At 48.7% G+C, this 19,917-nt stretch overlaps 2 protein-coding genes across 9 annotated transcripts in view; both read right to left on the reverse strand.

Annotated features, from left to right (window-relative positions):
* The window catches only part of LOC311443933 (gamma-aminobutyric acid receptor subunit gamma-4), a 46,213-nt gene extending 44,565 nt beyond the window's left edge, over nt 1-1,648 (reverse strand). Inside the window, exons 1-2 of one of the 3 annotated variants that reach the window (XM_084534622.1) lie at nt 1,553-1,648; nt 971-1,117 (exon numbers count right to left, since the gene is read on the reverse strand). In XM_084534622.1, coding sequence (XP_084390748.1) covers nt 971-1,010 — 40 coding nt within the window. In that variant the 5' untranslated portion in view covers nt 1,011-1,117; nt 1,553-1,648. Of the gene's footprint in view, nt 1-970; nt 1,118-1,474 lie in introns of all 3 variants that reach the window. The other 2 variants (XM_084534620.1, XM_084534621.1) reach the window with 2 other exon arrangements.
* A 7,496-nt stretch (nt 1,649-9,144) lies between these two features.
* Nucleotides 9,145-19,917, reverse strand: part of LOC311444157 (gamma-aminobutyric acid receptor subunit alpha-3-like) — a 91,856-nt gene continuing 81,083 nt past the window's right edge. For all 6 annotated transcript variants that reach the window (XM_084535108.1, XM_084535110.1, XM_084535111.1 and 3 more), the window contains 2 exons: nt 18,412-18,623; nt 9,145-12,069 (listed from right to left, as the gene is read on the reverse strand). In XM_084535108.1, coding sequence (XP_084391234.1) covers nt 11,740-12,069; nt 18,412-18,623 — 542 coding nt within the window. In that variant the 3' untranslated portion in view covers nt 9,145-11,739. The remainder of the gene's footprint in view (nt 12,070-18,411; nt 18,624-19,917) is intronic.

A 19,917-nucleotide genomic window follows, 5' to 3' on the forward strand; every position in this document is an offset into this window, starting at 1 on the left:
ACCACCTTATTCCAGGCAAAGAAAGGGATGCAGGATTTCAGGCAGGTGTCAGGGTCCAGATAAGCATTCAACCCACATCCTGGTGGTGGCAGTGCACCAGCTTCTCCTTACACAAACAACTCCACTCGCAGACCTTTGGGTGCCCCCATAGACAATATTTAGGAGTTTGCAGAATCAAAGCCCCCAACCAAGTTGCCAACATGATTTTCACTTTGAAATGAAGTCAGCACAACACAGCTTTCCCTGATGGCACATGGCATCTCCAAACTGGGAGTCTCTCGCCAGAAGCCCAGCCCTTCCCAGGCTGGAATGTCTCTCTAAAACCCCAGTTCAGGCTTTCTGATATCCACAGGGGCTTACATCGTCCAGGTCTGATTTTCACAGAAACCATGAGCACTCATGATCAGAATAATATGTAATAAGCACGTAGATATCTAGCTATGAGGGAGCCTTCCAAAGTATTTTGGCTAAGGTAACACACTTTGATCCAATTTTTGGGAACAAATTGTTTCTTTGATCCAGATAATATAATGCACAACAAACATGGGGCTGCTTTTGAAAGCAATTAAAGATTTCTCTCATCAGATCTGCATCCATCCCTCTCCATGACCTCTGCAGGTGCTGCCCACCACATCACACAGGGTAAATCCCTTTCCCTGAGCAGCTGTAGGGGGGACTGTCACCCCTTGCAGGGAAAGGGCATCTTTACCAAGCTGTTTTGGGGAGCAAAGCAGCATTAGCACACCCTGATTGCATTAAACTCCCGTTAGTTGGCAGAATGCTTCATGAAACCTTCATTTTTAGAAAAGTGTTTTCTCCAACTAAATTCCGCCCCATTTTCCTCAGGCAATAAATGAATTTTGTTTACAAAGTATTTCAACACGACTTGAAATTTCATTTATGGAAAACCGGTCTTAGACTTCTGAGGCATTTGAAACCATGCTGAAATATGGCAATTTCAAGCACTTACCTGTCTCCTTCCTGCAAGTCTCCGAATCAAAGGTTGCCATGACAACGAAGCCCACTCTCGGTCCAGCAAAATGAATTGTTTTTAAGTGACGTCATTATTAGCTGGGACCCAACAAAATTACGCAAACGAGCTCCCCAGACAGCAGGGCTGCAAAAAGCCCAAACAAGCAGCAGAACAATTACACTCCAAACTTAGCACAGGAAGGGAAATGTCACCCAAATCCTACTCATTAATTCTTTAAAAACCCTATGGAGGAGGCCGACCTCCTCCCAGCACCCCTGATGGGGTGCAGAAGAGGAGTAGCTTTGCTCTGCCACAGGCTTGCCACCCTGGGATGTGGCACAGCTACCTGCACATCCCAGCAGACAGCCACTGGTGTTCCCAGTACTCAGGAGCTGGTTTTTGTTTTGCTGCTCCTCACCACCCTGAGCTCCTGTGACCACCACATAACCCACCCAATGTTCCTACCCCAGTACCCAGACTTTGCACATCTCTACTCCTCACCCAGGCCACCACACCACCTCCATGAGGTGACAAACCTCCAGGAATTCCCCTGCCCAGGACCATTTACAAACCCCACACCTCTGGAGCAGAGCTCTCCCAAGCCAGTTACTTGGAGAGATGCCTCCCTTTATAACCACAGTCAGCTGAACCCAATCCTCTCCTCCCTGAGTGAAGCCTTCCAACACCAGTTGCTTGAGGGGTCACACTTGGTAACGAGTGTATTCTGGCAGCAGCTGTTCTCCAGGAGAGGGAGAAGAAAAAGGAATTGGAGTTGGAATTGGAGTGGGAGTCACTCAGTGCTGCATCGCTATAGATGGTCATTCAAGCTTAATAAATCCTCCTTATCAACCCTGTCTCAATGCCCCTCATAATTTAAACTGGATGTAATAAGGCAGTGTGAAGGTAAAGGCCAGCTTTACGGTCAAACTGGGGATTACAGTCTGGCGCAGATACTTAAAGATTCACAACAGCAAGGAGGAATTGTAAGAGGAGCCTAAACAACCGCCCTCAAGTGCCAGAGATAGGCTGATGAGTTACAGTCCTTTCCAGCACAGGGCTGTGCTGATGTATAGCTGAGCTGGGATCCGACCAGAGACTTACTGCTCCTTGTGCAAATGCAAAACCCATGTGTGCTGAAAAAATTGCACATTAACTTTAGAGGAGGTTTCTGTCTGTACCCTATGTATTTTTATCTCCCTCTTTTATTTATTTTTTTAAATCATGAACATTGCACGATTTTTTTCTTTTTCTGAATAAACTCAGCAGTTCTATTATGTTTCCTGTTCTCCCCCATTCCTCACAAAAGCCTAAGAAATACCTTTTCCCCCATAAGCGGCTCGCTAGGCAGCATGGAGCAAGGAGCTTTTTCTCCCCGATTGCCTCATTACGAAGCCAGCCCAGCCCAGCCCTTCACAGGCCTAAGCCTGAAGTTTATGGCACCAGATCAGAAGAGGAGTTTGTGGTCTTGAAAGCCTGGCTTCTTTTCCCTGGCTGTGCTATCTGGGTAATAAAAAAAATACTTCTTCCTACCAGCCTTGCCTCACTTACGTCCTTAGACTATCACGGCTGCAATACCACCTCTGCTGAAACCACTCCTGTCAATTCCTAGATTGCTATTTATCAGGGATTCCAAAGTGCTTTTATAAAATGCCTAATGCTCAGCTAGCTCCAACGCCTCTTCCCTTCCAAAGGAAACCACCCAGTGCTGTTTTTCAAACATTTTCTCTCTGGGAGCTGAAAGGGTGGCTTTCCCACTACCAGGAGCTTTCGTGTGGTCGAAACCCATGCCCACAGCTCCGGGCAGATCACCTGACAAAGGGATGTGAGCATCCACAAATGGACCTGAGCAAGTCTGTGCTGGGAAGCAGCCTGTCTTGCTCCTCGAGCTGCTGCACCTGTACCCCTAACATGAAAAGGGAAGGTGCTGGGGGCAGGCAGGAGAGAAGCCCCAGCCACTTTTTGCCACCTCCAGGTCTCAGGAGCGTGTGCTTCAGGTGCCAAAGCCCGGGACCCCCCACAGGGCCCCCGCAGCCTGCCAACGTGTGAAAGCTTAAGGGAGAGTGAATCCCAGCAAGCCACAAATCCATCAAGCGCAAACTTTCTCTGTGGAGTGGGGCGACCGCAAAGTCTCAAATCATGTTCCTGCTGACAAGCTGCTGATGGATGAGCTCGGTCAGGAGGAACTGGGCTTTGCAGGAAGAAGTGCCATTCACTCGCAGGCAGCAGCACAGCGATGGAAGAGCCCCACGAGTGGGAATCCTGCGGTGTCAGACCTACTCACATTATGGGGAGAGGGAAGCAGAGCTGAGAGCTCCTTTCACAGGGGGAACCCCAAGCTGATGTTGGGATTTTTGATCCCATCACCCAAATGCATGAATGCTAACTCCCGGCTGGCTTTGGGGCTCTTACTCCACCCCAGGAGGAGGCTTCTGGAATAGCTACAGAGGCTGAGGACCCTTGAAGGGCAGAGGAAGAGCACTGCATCCCAGGGGACATTTTCCTTCATCCGGCTGAGTGGGGCTGTGTGGCTGTCCGGGCACAGGGGACACATTTATCTGCTCCCAAATGTCCTTCACTGCAGGAGCCGTACATCAACAGTTCCCCCTCTGAGCACTGCTGTGGTATAAGCACCTAATAATAAAAGCTGGCTATTGCTTCACTAAGACACCTGTCAGCCGGAGTGTTAAGTGCCAGGGTAATAAATACTTGCTCTGCTATGCCTCTTCTTTGCGAATTCTCCTGGCTCTGCCTGTTTTCATTAGTATTTCTTTTCTGTGGACACTGCAATTACACTCTGTTCCTCTTCAGGGCCCTTGTTCCAGGTTCAAATAGAGAAGTGATAATGCAGGGAAGCTTTTTACATCGCTGTTTATTTTTGTCTCCTGAGTCAGGAAGATCTTTTCAGGCTGGGTCCAACCCTGTGCAGTTCTGGTGGAGGGAGGACTCGGGGAAAGGGGTGAAGGCTTCAGGTCCCAGCTTTTGTCATTGAAAACATAGTGGGATTCTTCCTCGCATGCTCTCGACGAGGTCACAGGATATGCCCCTTCCTCAGGAAGACATAAGTATGCAGCCTGTACCGCCAAGACCCGTGATAACCATCCATCTGCCACGGCAGCTGCGAGCTGCTGCTCCCAAGCCTCCTCTGTCTTCTGAGTCTCTAAGCGAGAGGGAGGATTCAGCTGAAAACAGCAAATTCAAGCGTGCAACTTTCCTGCTCAAGGTTGCAGTATGTTTGGAGGTATTGTCCTGCCGGCAAGTCCCTGGTGCAGCTTCCAGCTGGTGCTCAGGGAACCCAGGGAAGAGGGGAAGGAGTTTCACTCCTTCAGGAGTGAAAAACAGCTGTCTATGGCACTGACATTATTTCCTTCTCCTGCTATTTCCCACTGGTAATTGGAGGTCCAAATGAAGTCCCTACACATTAAACTTCCTCGCTAGCAAACAGCACAGCCCCCTGGACACACACAGCTGCTGGCTGAGTGCCATGGCACGGTCAGCTAGGTGCTATTAAATCTCCAGAACCAGGATTGCCACAACCAAAACTCCCTGCTGCAAAGGTGTCTGGATCAGGGTGAATCCTAAGTCATGCCTGGAAGCTGTGTGGGTGATCAAAGCGATGCTGGCAGTCGTTGTAGCAGCTGAGCAGCGCAGTAGTGTGGGTTGAGCTGCCCCCAACCTGTCCTTGCCACGTGTTCCCTCTACCACATGGCCACTGACATTTGGGTTGAGGGCCTCCCATGTCCTTCTTCCCACCAGGGTCTCTGTAAGGGATGATTCAGCTGAAGAAGTGTACGTGGTGGGTGGCATAAGCCTGGGTTTTGGGCAAGACCTCTTCTGGTCACCCCTAGAGTGGCAGAAAGCTTTGTTCATGTTGTACACAGAGAAATGCCAGAGAATTTTACTTAAAAAAAAAAAAAAACAAAAAACACAAAGTCTAACCACAGGCAGCACTGGGGGGAAGAAGCACACCCCCAGCTCTCCCCCTGCCCACCTCTCACACCATCATCTGAGCTTCAGGGCAGACCCCCAGCTCCCCATCCAACCGGCCTCAACCATATCTTGTGCCCACCGCTCCCCTGCCTTTGGAAAGGAAATATTTTAAACATGATATGATGGAAATTAGGGAATATTTTCTCCAGGAATACTTATTTTTTTCCCAGGTAGCTTTCCTGCTCACCACTGGGACAAACTCTCCAGCTGTGCAGGTACCTGACGCCCAGAGAGCTTGCTCCCCATCACTTGCCTTTGAGAAACAGACTCTGGAAAAAAACAAACAATAGTGCAGTGCTTTTTTAAAATATGATTTTTTTATTTGTTTTGATCAGAGTTCAAGAGAGTGGGTAGAGTGGAAAAGCGGAGTGATTTAGTTCAGTGAAAAGGTCTAGTCCTGCCTGGTGTGTTAGGCCAGGAGGCTGGTAGGTGGTCAGAAGAGTCCTCCTCATCCACTCAGCTTGTCGATGTTGTTCATGTTGTTCTGGTTTCTGATGTTTTCTAATCTCTCTTCAGAACTTCACTGTAAATTTTTGAGACATTTTTCTGTTGCTTTAACTCACTGAAAAAGCTAAAAGCTGAAAAAAATTGCAGGACTCAAAATCCTGCCAGTTAGAATGGGCTTTTTTTTTTTTTTTTTTCCAGCAAAGGTTGAAAAATACGATTCAAAAATACAAACAGGCATTGAACAGTGCACCAAAAAGCATTTGAAACACAAATCTCAGAAAGAGAGAGGGAAAGAAAGGGAAAACACTGAGAGAGAAAGAGAGAAAGAGGAAGGTCACAGTTTCCATGAGAAATCCCTTAAGAAAGTGGCTACCAGCTAGTCAATAGAGAAAATAAAGTCAACAAAAAATTAAAAACTGTATTTTTTTTCTAGTCGTTAATTATTTACAGCTGTAATAACAGGATTGTCATGCATCAAACTGCTGCCAGCTAGATTCTTTCTCATAGTGAAGTGAAGAGAGTCTCACAAGATGGCAAACAAAACAGAAGACGTACGAGGGGCACGGATTCAACCTGAGGCAGTGAAAATGAGCGTATTTTCTGGCATTTTGTTGCAACGTGTTCTTTCTTTCGATGGGCTGCCCTAGTGTGATGTTAATGCAATTCTCCCCAGCGGTGGATGCCAGGGCTCCAGCAAGAGAAGCAGCAGGCACCTTCACTGACCCAGAGCCAGCTGACAGGGAAGTTCTTGACATGGGGATACTTGTGAGGAGCCCTTCGACTCCAAACACATCCTCACAAAGGCAATGTGACAGCTGCTCAGGTTTCCCAGCTCTGCTCTTTTTCGCGGTTGCAAAAACCAAAATTGTTCTATATATGATTGCCTTTATGTTTGCTGGGTTCCCTGCAAAGAGACAGGAGGAACTGACAGACTTTTCAGAGGAAACAGAGAGCTGCCAGCAGTGTAACGTGAGCCAATGGACTTATAAAGTTGACAGGACCTTCAAGCAGCAGGGGAGAAAAGAGCCAAGAGCCGTCGAAGACAGCGAGAGCATCCTGACTCACGTAGCAAACTGAGGACCGGGTTTCCCTCTCCAGGCAGACAGGATCTTAAAAGCTGCTCTGCAGAAGAGGCTCCTACCTGCATATTTCCTCTGGCCATCAGGATCCAGCCAGGTTTTGTGTTCCCTCCTGAAGCAGGCTCAGGGTGGGGACCTCAAAACCCCTCACGATGCTCGGCCACACACCCCCTGGTTGCGCTGTTGTGTGGGGCTAATGGCTCGTGGGATTCAGCTGTTGAAAAAACAAAGCTGCCTCCCTGGGAACATCCTAGTGTCTGGGGCAGGCATAAAAGGGCTGGATTGGAGAATTTGTGATGTGTGGCACAAAGTTTTCCCAAAAGGTGCTGGGTGGTGCTGCCAGCAGTGACCTTGGTCCCAGGTCCCAAGAGAGAAACTCTTCTCCTTTGTTCCTCTTGTTCCCTGTGTCCCCCAGACCTCCCAGAGCCACATGAGGACCAGCAGAGGTGGATGAACCTCTTCGCAGAAGATTTAGCAAAGAGAACGAGAGGGAAGTGAAACAATTTAAAGCTGCCATTTTCTCTTTCAAAGAGAAAAAGCTTGACTTTTAGATAGACTTTGTGGGCATAAATATACACACACTCCCACATATATATGTAAAAACCTTGGCTGACTGAACAATTACAAGGTCAAACCGTAAATATTTATACCTTGAAGCTATCAATCTCATCTGCGCCGTGGCATCTAGCCAAAAATGCCTTCAGGGGTAGTTTAGCTTGATACAGAGAGAGGCTTGGTGAACCGTTCAAAGTTTTTCCCCCTACTTCAGCATCAATAGAGCATTTACACTGCACGAGTGTGCCTCTCGCCCTGGCTGAGCCCTCCCCACCACCAAGGAGGTCTGCAAAGCCCAGGTGGATACTTGGCGGGGTGGGTTAACGTGTGCTAGATTGCTCTGTTCCCCCAGCTGTTGCAAAGGAGCACTGCAAAGAGGCTGTTTTTATAGCAGCCTCTGGGAGAGGCAACAGCTCTGGGTTTTAGAAGGTCTCAGAGAGCTTCTCAGCAGAACAGAGGGTCCTCCCAGACAAGATGACCTGCAGCAAGAGAAATACCTTCCTGACCTGTGATGCAGCCCTATAACTCTCCCCCAGGGGGCAGCTGAGAGGAATCTAAGATGTGGATAAAAGAAATCAAGGCAGCAGATGAGAAATGGATGTACCTTGTATCCACAGGATGGCTGCTTGCAGAAACAGGCTGGTCGGACCCTTGTTGGCATGCCAGGCTTGTGTCTGGGGTCAGCAAGCATGGGGGCTGCTCACACGGGGTGGTCCTACAGAAAATGAACAGGGTCCCTACCAGTGCCACTGAGCTGGTGGAGATCAGGAGGGGATGAGCTGTGTTGGCTTCAACAACTTGTTGTAGGACTTAGGGAGCAGTGAAGCTGCCTTTGCTCACAGAGAGCCTGGTGTGTGGAGAAGAGCTGGGCAGCTGTGCCCCGGGTGTCATGGCCCTGGCTGGTGATGTTCAAGGAGCGTTTTTAGAGAAGTCATATGGGGATAGCCCCATCAGCCCTTTAGAAGCACGGGTGGCACCCAGTGACCCCTTCTCCCTGTCCCTCACACTGCAGCACTGACCTGGTGCTTGCAGCCACCACAAGCTGGCTCCCCTGACCACCTGGAGGACCTCAACTCAACCATCGCCTGCCTTCCCAAGTGTGCAGAGCATCCCAAAAACACACCGATTTGGCCCATGTGTGGTCTCAGAGGAGAGCAGGGGCAGGGTGCCAGTGCCAAAACACCCACCTGACATTGTCAGGAGGACTGCAACTGCAGGTTGGGACTACAAAGCAGGAGCACAGGCTAACAGATTGTTTTGGTCACTCTTAACGCCTTCTAATTCCTTCCTGGGAGACTCTCATCAAGTCAGGGGGCTTTGGGCCTTGCAAAAATAAAAGAAATATTGAAGCATCGAGGTTCACAGTGAAATGCAGAGCCCACTCGGTGCACAACTGGCTTTCTGTAAACTGTCGATGGCTGTGTACAGCCCAGTTATAAAAGAAGGGCCCCATAGAAGAAGGGCCCATGAGCAGCCTCGTGTTAGCTGGGAGGGAAATGTCCCAGTTTGAGCCTCTGACAGATTTTAAAAAAAGAACATTATCTTCTCTGTGATGTCTGCTGGCAGGAGATGCTAAACCATTTATTTATAACTATCTTCCCGAAATGCTTCCCTGATTGGAAGCCAAACTACAAATCCTGTTTGGTTTGTTGTCTTTAACCAAAGGATGCCGGTATTTCTGCTTCCAGCTGGCAAAAAGACTCGGGGCCAGTGCCAGGCTTTGGTGGGAATAGACTTGGCTTTCAAGGCGTGCTAACACTGATCCAGGGAGGGAGCCTTTTATCCGGCAGGGAGCAGAGTTTTCAGAGCTGGGGAGAGCAAAGATGGGCCAGCAGGTGGGTGCCACCGGCAAGCCAGCCTGGCGGACTGTGTCCTGCAGAGGAACAAGGGTCTGGGGCCAGCAGGAGGGAAGGAGAAGTGAAGAAGACAGGCAGGAGGCTCACCCTGACTGTGCAGCAGGTAGGGCTGTCCTCAGGCAGAGGGGATTTTGGGGAATGCCCAGGCTAGTGGAGGGGGCTGAGGAGGAGACTCAAGTCAGCGAAGTCACTGGATCCCATATTTAAGCTTGGCTTTAACATAATTCCGTTAGTAAACACAATATCCTCTTTGTTACCATTTTATTGTGTTTGTTTTGCTTTTTATAGGGTTTCTATTTCATTCACTTAGGCCTGAGTATTATAGTGACATGAATGTTTTATGAGATACACTTCATCTAGCTGATTTAAGAAAATGACATCCAAGTAGTCTCCCAAACAGACAGCCTGACGGCCGGTTAGCTCAGCGGTTACAGCCGGGGAGCTGTGGGGTGGCAGCAGGGGGACCCACTGCTGGAGGGGACAGTGCTGGCATGGGGGGAGCAAAAAGGGCACAGGGGTGCAGGGCAGTGCTGGGGCAATGCAAAAGTGGAGGGGATGCCCCCCCTGCCCAGCAGATTTGGGGACAGCGCATCTTCCCTCTGCTCCTCCAGCACAATGCTGGGGTTTTCCCCTCCTCGCTGCCTGGCGGGGAGCCCTGGGGATGAAAGGCACTGTAGAAATGTCGCAGGCGGTTTGGGGTGTGGATGGCATGGCTAGAGCTGGTTTCCTTCCCATCTGCTTGGGGGATGTGCCACGTCTCGCCCCACGCTGCCTGCTGGTGGACGGGACACGCCGGGGGTTGAGCTGAATGTCTCCGAGCTCCTCTCCTTGTGCGCTGCTGCTGAGCCAGCAAGAGAGGTGAGGGACAGGCAGGACCTGCACCAACAACACACACGCTGCAGGATGAAGCATCCTGCCCTGCCCCGCTCCATCCTGCCGTCCCCATGGATATTCCAGGTGGGGCGAGTCCTGCGCCTCATGCTCAGCCCCGCTCCTGCGCTGGCAGGGGGTGCCGAGCTCGGCGCAGAGGCTCAAAGCAATGCTGAAGACATCAAGCTGGGGATGCTGGGGCCCCGAGCTGGCTGTGTGCACCCAAAATGTGCAGGGGGCAGGTGGAGGGGGCAGCCAGTGACCAAGGAAAGAGGTGGCGCATCCCGCCCCAGGAGCAGGGCTGCTGGCAGGATCAGTGCCACTTGTGGGATGGGGATGGGCACTCAGACAGAGGACATTGCTCCTTGCAGCAGGTCAGTGTGTCCAGGGGTCCAGGCACCAGGGAGGGGTAGGAGGGACAGGGTTTGGATGCCACCAACTTGTGCTGCTGCTGGGAAGTGGGCAGCTGCTGGTTTGGGACCCTGACTGAAGGGCCATGAAGAGAGAAAAAGCCTCTCTCCGAGGCGCTGGAGGGCTTTCTTGGATGAGTTTGCAGGTATTAGAGCTGTGTCTCATCTCTGTGGGTTTGTGAGATGACATCTGGTCACACATCTCCCTGGGACAGCAGTATCACCACCACCACCCCATTTCAAAGATCCCCTTCTTCTGTTTTCCCTTGGTGATGAGGATGCTCAGCTGCATTCACAGGGGACAGGGGGGTTCTTGGGGACCGACTGGAGCCCCAGGCACCCCCACAGGTGTCAGAATGGTTCCCGATGTGCTGGGGCAGGAAAGGGCCTGAACCAGCACTGCTGCTGCTCAGGTGCATGAGAGCAGGAACACACCATGAGCTGGATGTCCTGGGGTTGTGCTCCTCCCTGGCAGCATGGCTCCCCTGGGAGGCAGGGGCTTCTCTGCCTAAATCCACCCACAAGCAACAAGATCTTTGTTACTGGGGGCTGCACAGGAGCCAAAGGAAGATGAATTGGGGAGCAGAGAAGTCAAGGAGAAGTGGATGGGGCCAAGAGAAAGTGATAAACCATCTGTCTGAGCTCTATGGCTTCCTGATGCTGAATGCATGTAGCCTCACAGCTCCTATCTCCTCCTAGGCATTAGAAAGCTCCAGTCTTGACCTCAGTCACTCACTGACCCTGAGAAAAATGATTTCTCTGGTAGGAAATACCCCATCCTCTAACATGAATTGCCCCAAGAGTGCAGGATGTCAGACAGACAAGACCTTTCTCACCTGTTCTCATCTGGGGAGAAGCATAGAGGAAACCAGCAGCTGGGCTTGGTTGAAGCAGCTGGTGAAGACAGAGGAGGAAGCCTGGTAGATACCTACAAGGTGCTGTCACCCTGTTCCACACCTGCCGTGGTTCTACCAGCCCCTGGCAGCTAGGGGCTCACCCCAGCAGGCAGTGGGCTAGGAGCTGGCCCATGCAGCACCACTCCCTCTCCAGAGCAGCTCCCTGCCCCTAGGGGAGCACAGCCTAGCACAAGTGCCAAGCACTGAAGACCAGCCCAGAGACTGACTCTGGAGGCCTCCACATCCTTGAGCCCATGCCACCAGGAGTATCCACCACGCTAGGGCAGTCCATCGCAGAGGAGGAGGAGGGAGGCAGCCCCCAGCGGAGAGGAGCGTGAGATGGCAGTGGCATGCAGACCGTGGAGGAGGAGAGATGGAAGCACAGGGTGACTTGGGTGGGTGGGGACATCAGATTCACGATGTTAGAGGCACAACTTGTTATGATCCTTTTTTTTTCCTTTCATCATCAAAGAAAAACCAAACCAAAATAAAACAAAACTAAATGCATACGGGATTAAATTAAAATCACAGTTTTGTTTACATTATAAAAGAACGATCTAATAGTAATTTCAAATGAACAATAATTAAACAAAACAGGAAAGAAGAAAGCCCTGGAGAATTCCTGCCTGGGTGGTGCTCACTGATGGAAGGTTTATTGGACCGGTTTTATTGTTTGGGGATCATTCCTTTGATAGCTGACTCCCGGTTTACATAGGTAGCCCAGTAGACTAAGTTGAAAATGGCAAAGAGGACTGGAAAGACGATGCGGGACATCTTGTCTACCTTGCTGACGCTGTTGTATGTCTTCTTACTCTCTGGGAGCTTCTCCTCTAAGCGGGGCATCTTGGGGGGCACGTTGGTGGCCGTCGCGGTGGCAGCAGCACTCTTGGAGATGGTGGGCAGGCCAGGGTCCTTGGCAATGTTGAGGGCATATGTGGTGCCAACTATGTTGTAGGTGTTGTTGGTTTTCTTCGCTAGTGCCACCGGTTCTTTTTTCTAGGGAAGGTGGAAGAAAAACACAACAGAGATGAAGTGACTGTAGAATTGCACAGAGAATATTTTGTCCTCTGAGTTTACCTGCCTGTCTGGATGAGAAGATGGAAAAGGGTGCGAGGAGCAAGAGACCGAGAAGGCAGCATTGTGGAAGGGAAGGAAGATGTGGTGAGAAGATGGCCAGAACCCATGACATCTGCCACATGAGGGCAGCTGGAGCAGTGGGATGTGCAGGTCTAGGGTCTCCTTCAAGTACACCGGCTGCTCCGTGTAAGCTTGGCACGGGGCACAGAGATCCTGGACTGGCAGCTAGTTGTTAGGCATGGCTGCAAGTCAAACAACTGAAGCCACACAGCTGGGTTTAGCCTCCTTGCAACCTCTTAGATGAGAGCAGAGGTATAAAATGGTGCGTGCAGCTGCACTTGAGCAGTAGCTGCCCAAGATGGGTGACTCCTTGACTTGCTGAGTGCTACCAAGTTTGTGCTGTATATTGCTAGGCCAGTACAAGCGAATGCAAGCTCAAACTACACATGGACTCCTTGACTTCTCCCTCAGCTCGTTCTGTTTTCTGTTGTATGTAAGGTTCAGCCACGGAGAGACGAAGCAGGAACGTGTTCTTTAGAAAAGCATGAGACCCAGTGTGGTCATCTTAGGGGAAGAACTTGATTTTATGCTTAGCTGGTCCATTTCCTGAATCAGGTGAGAGGAGGAGACATCACAGATGATTTTTTTTATATTTTTTTTTAGGCAGAAAACCAGTGGCCTTAAGAATGTGGGTGACAGCACTGCAATGCTTTTGAACCATGATACTGAAAGGCCATATCTTACACTGCCTCAGTGCCCTGAACGTCTCACATGGAATACCTCAGAATTTAACGTCACGAAGTCCACAACGCCTCTGGGATATTTTAGTTCATCTCATGACCTACCCAGGTAAGATACAGAACAGACAGAAAAGATTTGCAGTAGCTCTGGTTTTCAGAACTCCAGATGCTATAAGGGCAGAGGGGAGCCTTTCATCTTGCCTTCATATCTAAGGGTTGCTGCAAATCAAGGGAGAAAAGTGCAGCCCTCCCCCAGGGCTCCAGGGAGAGCAGAGCTGTCCTTGCTGAGGGTGGAGAGCTTGCACAGGAAATGGAAAAGACACACTTGTGTTTGACATGGTGCACTAAAGGATGAAGGAGGATGCTTAAGACAGACAGTTCTGATGTTAATGAAGATGAGTGGATGGGAAGACAGAGCTAGAGAGTCATGATGGATGTTTCCCCCACCCCGGGGATCTTCCTGTTGTCAGGGACTTGAGACCAGCTGCACCATAGGCCATATTGTATGAAGCAATCTAGGTCTACCAGGAGATGCCTGTTGAATTAAATCTCTTCCTGTGCAGCTATCAGACACCCGGCATAGCCCAGCACCTGTGTGTGTCTGTGTGGTGTCCGCTGTAATTACACCAGGAGTCAGAGCTAGACACAGCAATCACTCACAGTGGGAATCTAAAATCTAAACTCAGAACAAGGTGTGACTTCTTATCTCATTTCCCATTCAAAAGCAACTGAAACACAAAATAACGTTCATTCAGTCATTTCCCAATGGTGCTTGGCACTGTCTTCTATGTACGTAGGCATGCAGACACCACGTGCAAAGTAAGGGCTGGGAGAAAGGGAGAGTGCACAGCCAGCAGGATGTGTTCATCTCTGCATCCTAGCCTGAGAACCAGAAAGGCTGGATTGACCATCTGACCTGCAGAGATACTCCAAGGGCTTTAGATTTCAGGCTGTACTTCCGTTGTAAATGTGCCCACAATCATCAGGGATATTTCTGGTTACCTTAGGAAATGCATTTTACACAGCAATTTTCAGTGGGATGTTAAAAAAACAGACTTCTGCACAATCTTTCAGCCCCTCTCCAGTAACATCAGTGCTCTGAATGCAGCCTCATAGCAACTCCAGCAATTACAGAAATTAACCTGCTCTTAGAAGGAGGTCTAAATGTCTAGAAAAGTCCAGATCTGACTAAACCACTGATCAGACCATATTCATAGTCCTCTATGGATAATGTGGGAGAGATTGTTATGATCTTTAACGATAAACTGTGTGACTGATTTCTGCAATCATTAGAGCCATGTTAGCTGGTACCACCTGCACAGGTGAACTTTTCCTGCTAAAGAGCTGATAAGAAGCAAACAAAGGACTAAAGATGTTTCACCTTCTAAAACATTCAAATGTGCTTTAGAATGATTAGTTATTAACATAGCTACAGGAGGTAATAAAATAATTAATAGTACGCAATGAAATGAAAAACGTTGTTTGTTGTTTGCAGAATGTAATTTGAAGTGCACTGTGATTATTTGAGTATTAATCAGCCATGTTATGTGAATAAGATGACTATTAGTGACATGACATTTTCAACCTGGCTAGCTTTTCTGCCCCAGAGCTTGCAAAGTGGATCTGTCTTGTCTAGCCAATGGCATTTGAAAACAGAAGGCTGAAATTGAGGAAATACAGGCTAACGTGAATGTTGTGGGTGTTGACAGAAAGCAACTGCTCCTATTAATGTGATTCAGAGGCCCCCAACATTCTGCACTGCTTCTCTGGACCTCCGATCAGGCTGTTCAGGTAGTGCTGAGGCTTGGGAGCCTACAACCAGAGACATTTTTTAGCTGTCCACAGTTGCCCTGGTCAGTGCTGGGAGCCTGGGCAGTCTTTGCTAAACAAGCAAAGTACATGTTTCTCATCAGAGCACACACGTGCAAGAAAACAGGCTCCTGAGATGTCAAAAAAAATGGTTCAGCCTGAAGATACTAGACTATGCTTTATAAATAAATGTTTTAGGCAAGGTTTTGACAATCAAATAAAGCAGAACTTGCTTATTGCTGTCAGCTGCAAAGTAGCCCTCAGCTTTAATAACCCGGCACGCTTATCTATGAGGAGTTCCATGTTGTATTGAATCAGAAAGAAAGAGCAGAAAAACAAGAGGAAACCCCATATTTACACCAGAAAAACTGGCCTAGTTAAAATGTCTATGTTGAAAAGCTATTCTTGTTTTTATGTCCCAGTTTAGGCTCAGGGAGACTGAAGCTGCTGCAGAAAGTTATCTTCCTGAGCTGCTCTCCCGAGGGAAAAGCTATGAAATCTGGTCTGAAGATAAATACGGTCCCTGGATAGATACTGGAGTCTGACAAGTTCTTCCATAGACACACATTGTGGAGTACAATAGCATTTCATTAAATATTCTTGTGCCCAGACTCTCTGTTGAGGTGCTAAAGGCTGAACATCTGAAATTAGGGGACCTACTGGTTCTGCTGATGGTTTGTTGGAGACTGAGCTCTCTGCACCTCCTCCCTGGGAGCTCAGTATCTTTCTTGTAGTGAGAGGCCCCAACCGAACCCAGTATTCCAAGTGCACCACTCACCCCTCCCATCTCTTCTTCATTCTGCTTATGTGGAGCTGACCTCAATGATTTTACACTCTCTGTATCTCCAGACAAAAACTCAGAGGTTGTATCACCCCCAGACACCATTTGGACAGCGTGGAGAGAAAGAGGGCGAAATGGAGTCAATGAATGTTACATGGAACCTAGTGAAGATGTTGAAAGCATAAATCCTTTGCAGTGCTACGGGGAGCCACAGGTGAATGTGAATGCAGCAGGACAAAGAAGACTGGGTTGCAGAGCATGGTCAGCAAAGGAAAGAGTCACATTAAAACATATTTACCATAGTGAGGCAGAAAAAAAGGGTCTGAATCACCCTGTGAGTCTTTGATTGAAAATTGTGGTCTATGAAGGTTGGTTCTAGCTCCTCTCTGTTGGAAGGAGGGGACTGAAACTAAGATGCTATACATTACCTGGTGCAAATGGCAAGCATGTCAGACACCTCCAAAAAACAAGGAAGAAAACTCAAGGATGATAGTATCAACACAGAGGTTTGAAGGATGCTCCTTGGTGACTTTTCCTCAGTAAAAAGACATATGAAAAAAAAATATAGAAAGTTTGGGCCTAACATTTTCACCAAGATCTACCCATCATGGTTCTACCCAAAAACTGCTTTGCCTCCCAGAATCCTCCATCTAAATTGGTAGAATGGATGAAGGGGACAAAGGAAGAATAGAACCTGCCATGAGAGAGTGAACATGCTGGGAGTGCCTGTCAGCAACCCGCAGCTTTTGCAAAATAGGGATTTCTTTTAAATAGGATGGGAAGCATTGCTGCTGCCTGAATTTGAGGTGAGGGCAGGGCTGACACTTATTGATTTATTTTTTTTTTCTTGTTCATGCAAGGAAACAATCAAACCTGGAATGAGGGTCCTTGCCATCACATCAATAAAGAACAATCTTTTTGGCTTGGGGGAAGGCTCTCCAGAGACCAAGGCTCAGCCTGGGCTTGTCACTGGCAGTTTTACTCTCCTGGTATCAACACTTTAAAATGCCGATAGTTATTCTTTTGCCTCCTCTTTCTTTAGTGGTTTCAACCACCTGGCTTGTCAATTGTTTCAAGAAGAGCTAATTAAAGGCTGGAACTGAGCCAATGTGGCACCTTTCTTGCGTAGCAAATTCACTGCTTGGAAATATTCGGTGGAATAGAGATGAAAGCAAATATGGTGACGCATCATATTCACAAGCTCCCTGAAAGTCCATGACTGTTCAGGATGTTATCCTTGAATATGTGATTTCAGATGTGATTGTTTGCAGCATATATAAAAGCAAAATAGAGAAAATGAGGTAGAGTGAGAGCTTCTGAGCTGCAGAGACCAGGGTGGGTTAGCCTTTTGAGTTTGCATCAGATAAGGAAGAGGGTTGGCTTGAAAAAGAATCCACAAATCTGGAGTCCATTGCAATTCTTCAGGCTGACACCAATTGCAGCAAACTCTCCTAAGGAGCGCTTTCTCTGAAACATTTCCAGTCCTGCTTTGTTTTCTTGTTCAATTACCATGTGTGCAAACGTTCTGCCTGTTTTTACCCTATTGCTTCAGCATGGTTGGTTTTGCAGTGCTGGGTCAATAAATAAATCGAGGAAACTGCTTCTTTTATCATAAATTGAAGCTTTTAAGCCTTTGTTGCTTCTTTGGCTGTGCTCAGTTCACATAACTGCCCAAGGCTTTGTGAATCCTGACTTTGTGCTGATTTACCCATCCCTGAAAGGGATAGGGTTGCTTTGAGGACCTGCTCTGATTTTTTGTTCATGCCAATGACCTGAGAAAGATTCCTCTCATCTCTAGAGGCCCAGCTAGTGCTATTGCTCATGATGGATGTGGAAGACAACCAACAGTCCTCCTCTGGAGCCCTTCTGCTATGAGCCTGGTACTCAGACCACAGCTGCAAAAGCAAATGGATAGAAAGAGTCCAAGAATCACAAGACAGAGGCATTCAGCATCCAGTGATGGCTGTGGTTTTCCACAAGGCCTCCGTTCTTCTGCTGTGACCTCCATACCAGAGAAATGGCTGGCTGTCGTCCTCCTAAAAGTTACTGCAGTTCTGCCAGGTATTTGCATAGAGCCCCACAACAATTTTAAACAACACATTGAAATGCAAAGGAGAAAAATATAGAAGCTCCAGAACCGAGAACAAGGACAAATGTGATTTTCAAATTGATTCAATAAATATAAACAAGGAGCAGCATGCTACAGTAAGCGATTTCTCTGCGCAGCCCAGATTAAATCAGTCAGGAGGGAGGGGGCACAGGCAGGGCTAGTGATGGCTGTCAGGAAGGATGCTGCCAGAGAGGCTGATCCTGAGTAGAAGGAGAAATGTGGGTGATGCCAGGCACTAATTTACTGCCAGGTGCCGTTTCTGTTTGCTTGCTTCCCACCCATCCTCTTTGCCCGAGCATACAAAGCAGCAGCTGCCAGCAGCCGTGGGCAACAGCACCAGCCCTAGGGCCTGCCCCTCGCTGCACCATGCTTGCCCGTGCTGGGGAGGTACTTGCAGCAGGGTGCAACCATCTCCATTGGTGAGGCTGGCATCCCATGGTGTATTTGGGCTTGGGTAGCATGCAGGAAAGATGGAGCGGGGCATTTATGGGTTTGAGGGAGAAGAAGAAAGGAGACCACCACCAGAGTAAGAGCAAAACATGCACGCATTCTCATTCCCACCTGCAAACAGTCATGCAGAAAGGCACAGGAAAGGGTGAGCAGTCTGATCGGGGTGTTTTTCTCCAGCTGAGCACAGTGACCAGCCCTCCTACCCTCGTTCCCCAAGAACCGCTGCAGTAGATACCTGAGCTGGGAACCCCAGTAAGTAGCACCCAGCCTCCCGGAGTGCTGTGGGGCTGCATGCTACCCACTCCTGGTCCCAGCGCAGCTCTCTCGTGCAACGTTTCTTCACCATCCCCGGCCTTGGCCATGGGGCTCACCTTCATCTCTTGGGCCTCCAGCACCTTCTTGCCATCCCAAGCCCAGCTGCGCTTGGTGAAGTAGTTGACGGTGGCAAATTCAATCAGCGCAGAAAACACAAAGGCGTAACAGACGGCTATGAACCAGTCCATGGCCGTCGCGTACGCCACCTTAGGCAATGAATTTCTTGCGCTGATGCTTAGTGTGGTCATGGTGAGGACGGTAGTGACACCTGTGGGAACACAGCAGGAGGCAAGGATGCTGTCAGACCGTACATTTGCACTCACCCACCCCCATCATCTTTGTGCCCTGCCCTTTCAGGGGAAAAGCCTGCAAGAAACCTTGTCACGGGTCACACCAGCCTGGCCCACAGATGTACTGGCCCCTTGAGAAAGGGTGGCAACTTGTCCACCACACACATGGACAGGGATACAAGAATTGAAGAAAGCAGGCTCCTGCCCGAGGTGCTTCCATTGCATATGGATCTACCAATATCAAAAGTGATTTGGCCACAAAAGGGATATATCAGAAAAATATCCCCACTGCCCAGAGGGCAGGGAGCAGAGCAGGCTTAAGAAGTGAAATTTGCTCCCCTCTCTGCCACTGACGTTAAACCAGGCTTTGGTGAACCACTTCACATCTTTGTGCTTCACTTTCCCCACAAAACACACAGCTGGCATTTCCATCACATTCTTTTGGGAGCTGTCCTCTAAGCTATGTGGCCCAGGTTCCCACTGCAATTAAGGGACCCCTAGCCAGCACAATGTGCTGTAATTAAGGGACCCCTAGCCACACCAGTCCATGGTGCAATTTGCAGAATAACAAACAAGTTTGGGTTGAAAGGGAACTCAACTAGTCCATCCCCTGCTTGAGTCGGGCCAACTGCAAGGCCTTCTGTGGGCCAGTTCCAAATATCTCTAATTCATATAAACAATGGCACACACATTAGGGTAAGAGGAATCTGACCCAAACTCTACTGAATATATTTCTGCTCACTATAAGAGAGTCCTAGCTCAAAGCTGGGCACCCACATTAATTCAGGGAGTTTAATTCCTCATTTGTGAATTCCCTGACACTAGGCCTAGCTCCCTCACATGGAGGCTGGTGTGGAGAAGCCTCTTGTTGCTACTGTGATAAAATAAAACAACAACAATAACAATAATAAGGTACAGCTAAATAGTTAGGATTTAATGGAGGAGCAGGAGCTGGCCACTCTCACAATGCAGATCTCAGAATATTCTGGAAGAAGTGTTTTGTGGGCTACATGGATGAACTGTGGGACCGCAGGCCCTGCCTGCATGGCCAGGCACCCATCAGTGGCCCATGCTGCCAGAAAAAGTGTCACAAGGATTTATCTTTTAAAATAATCTGTAGCAAAATGCCTATTAAAGCTTTTTTCATTAAAGCAAGCAACCCTTGCTATCCATTTTCCTCAATAATATGCTTTTCAATTAAAAATGCATTAAAAACATTATAAAAATATTGACTAATTTTCACTTCCCTTAAGCTATACTCCTGGTAATTGA

Source organism: Aythya ferina, assembly GCF_964211825.1.
Source record: "Aythya ferina genome assembly, chromosome: 13".
In the NCBI taxonomy this organism is placed as follows: domain Eukaryota; kingdom Metazoa; phylum Chordata; class Aves; order Anseriformes; family Anatidae; genus Aythya; species Aythya ferina.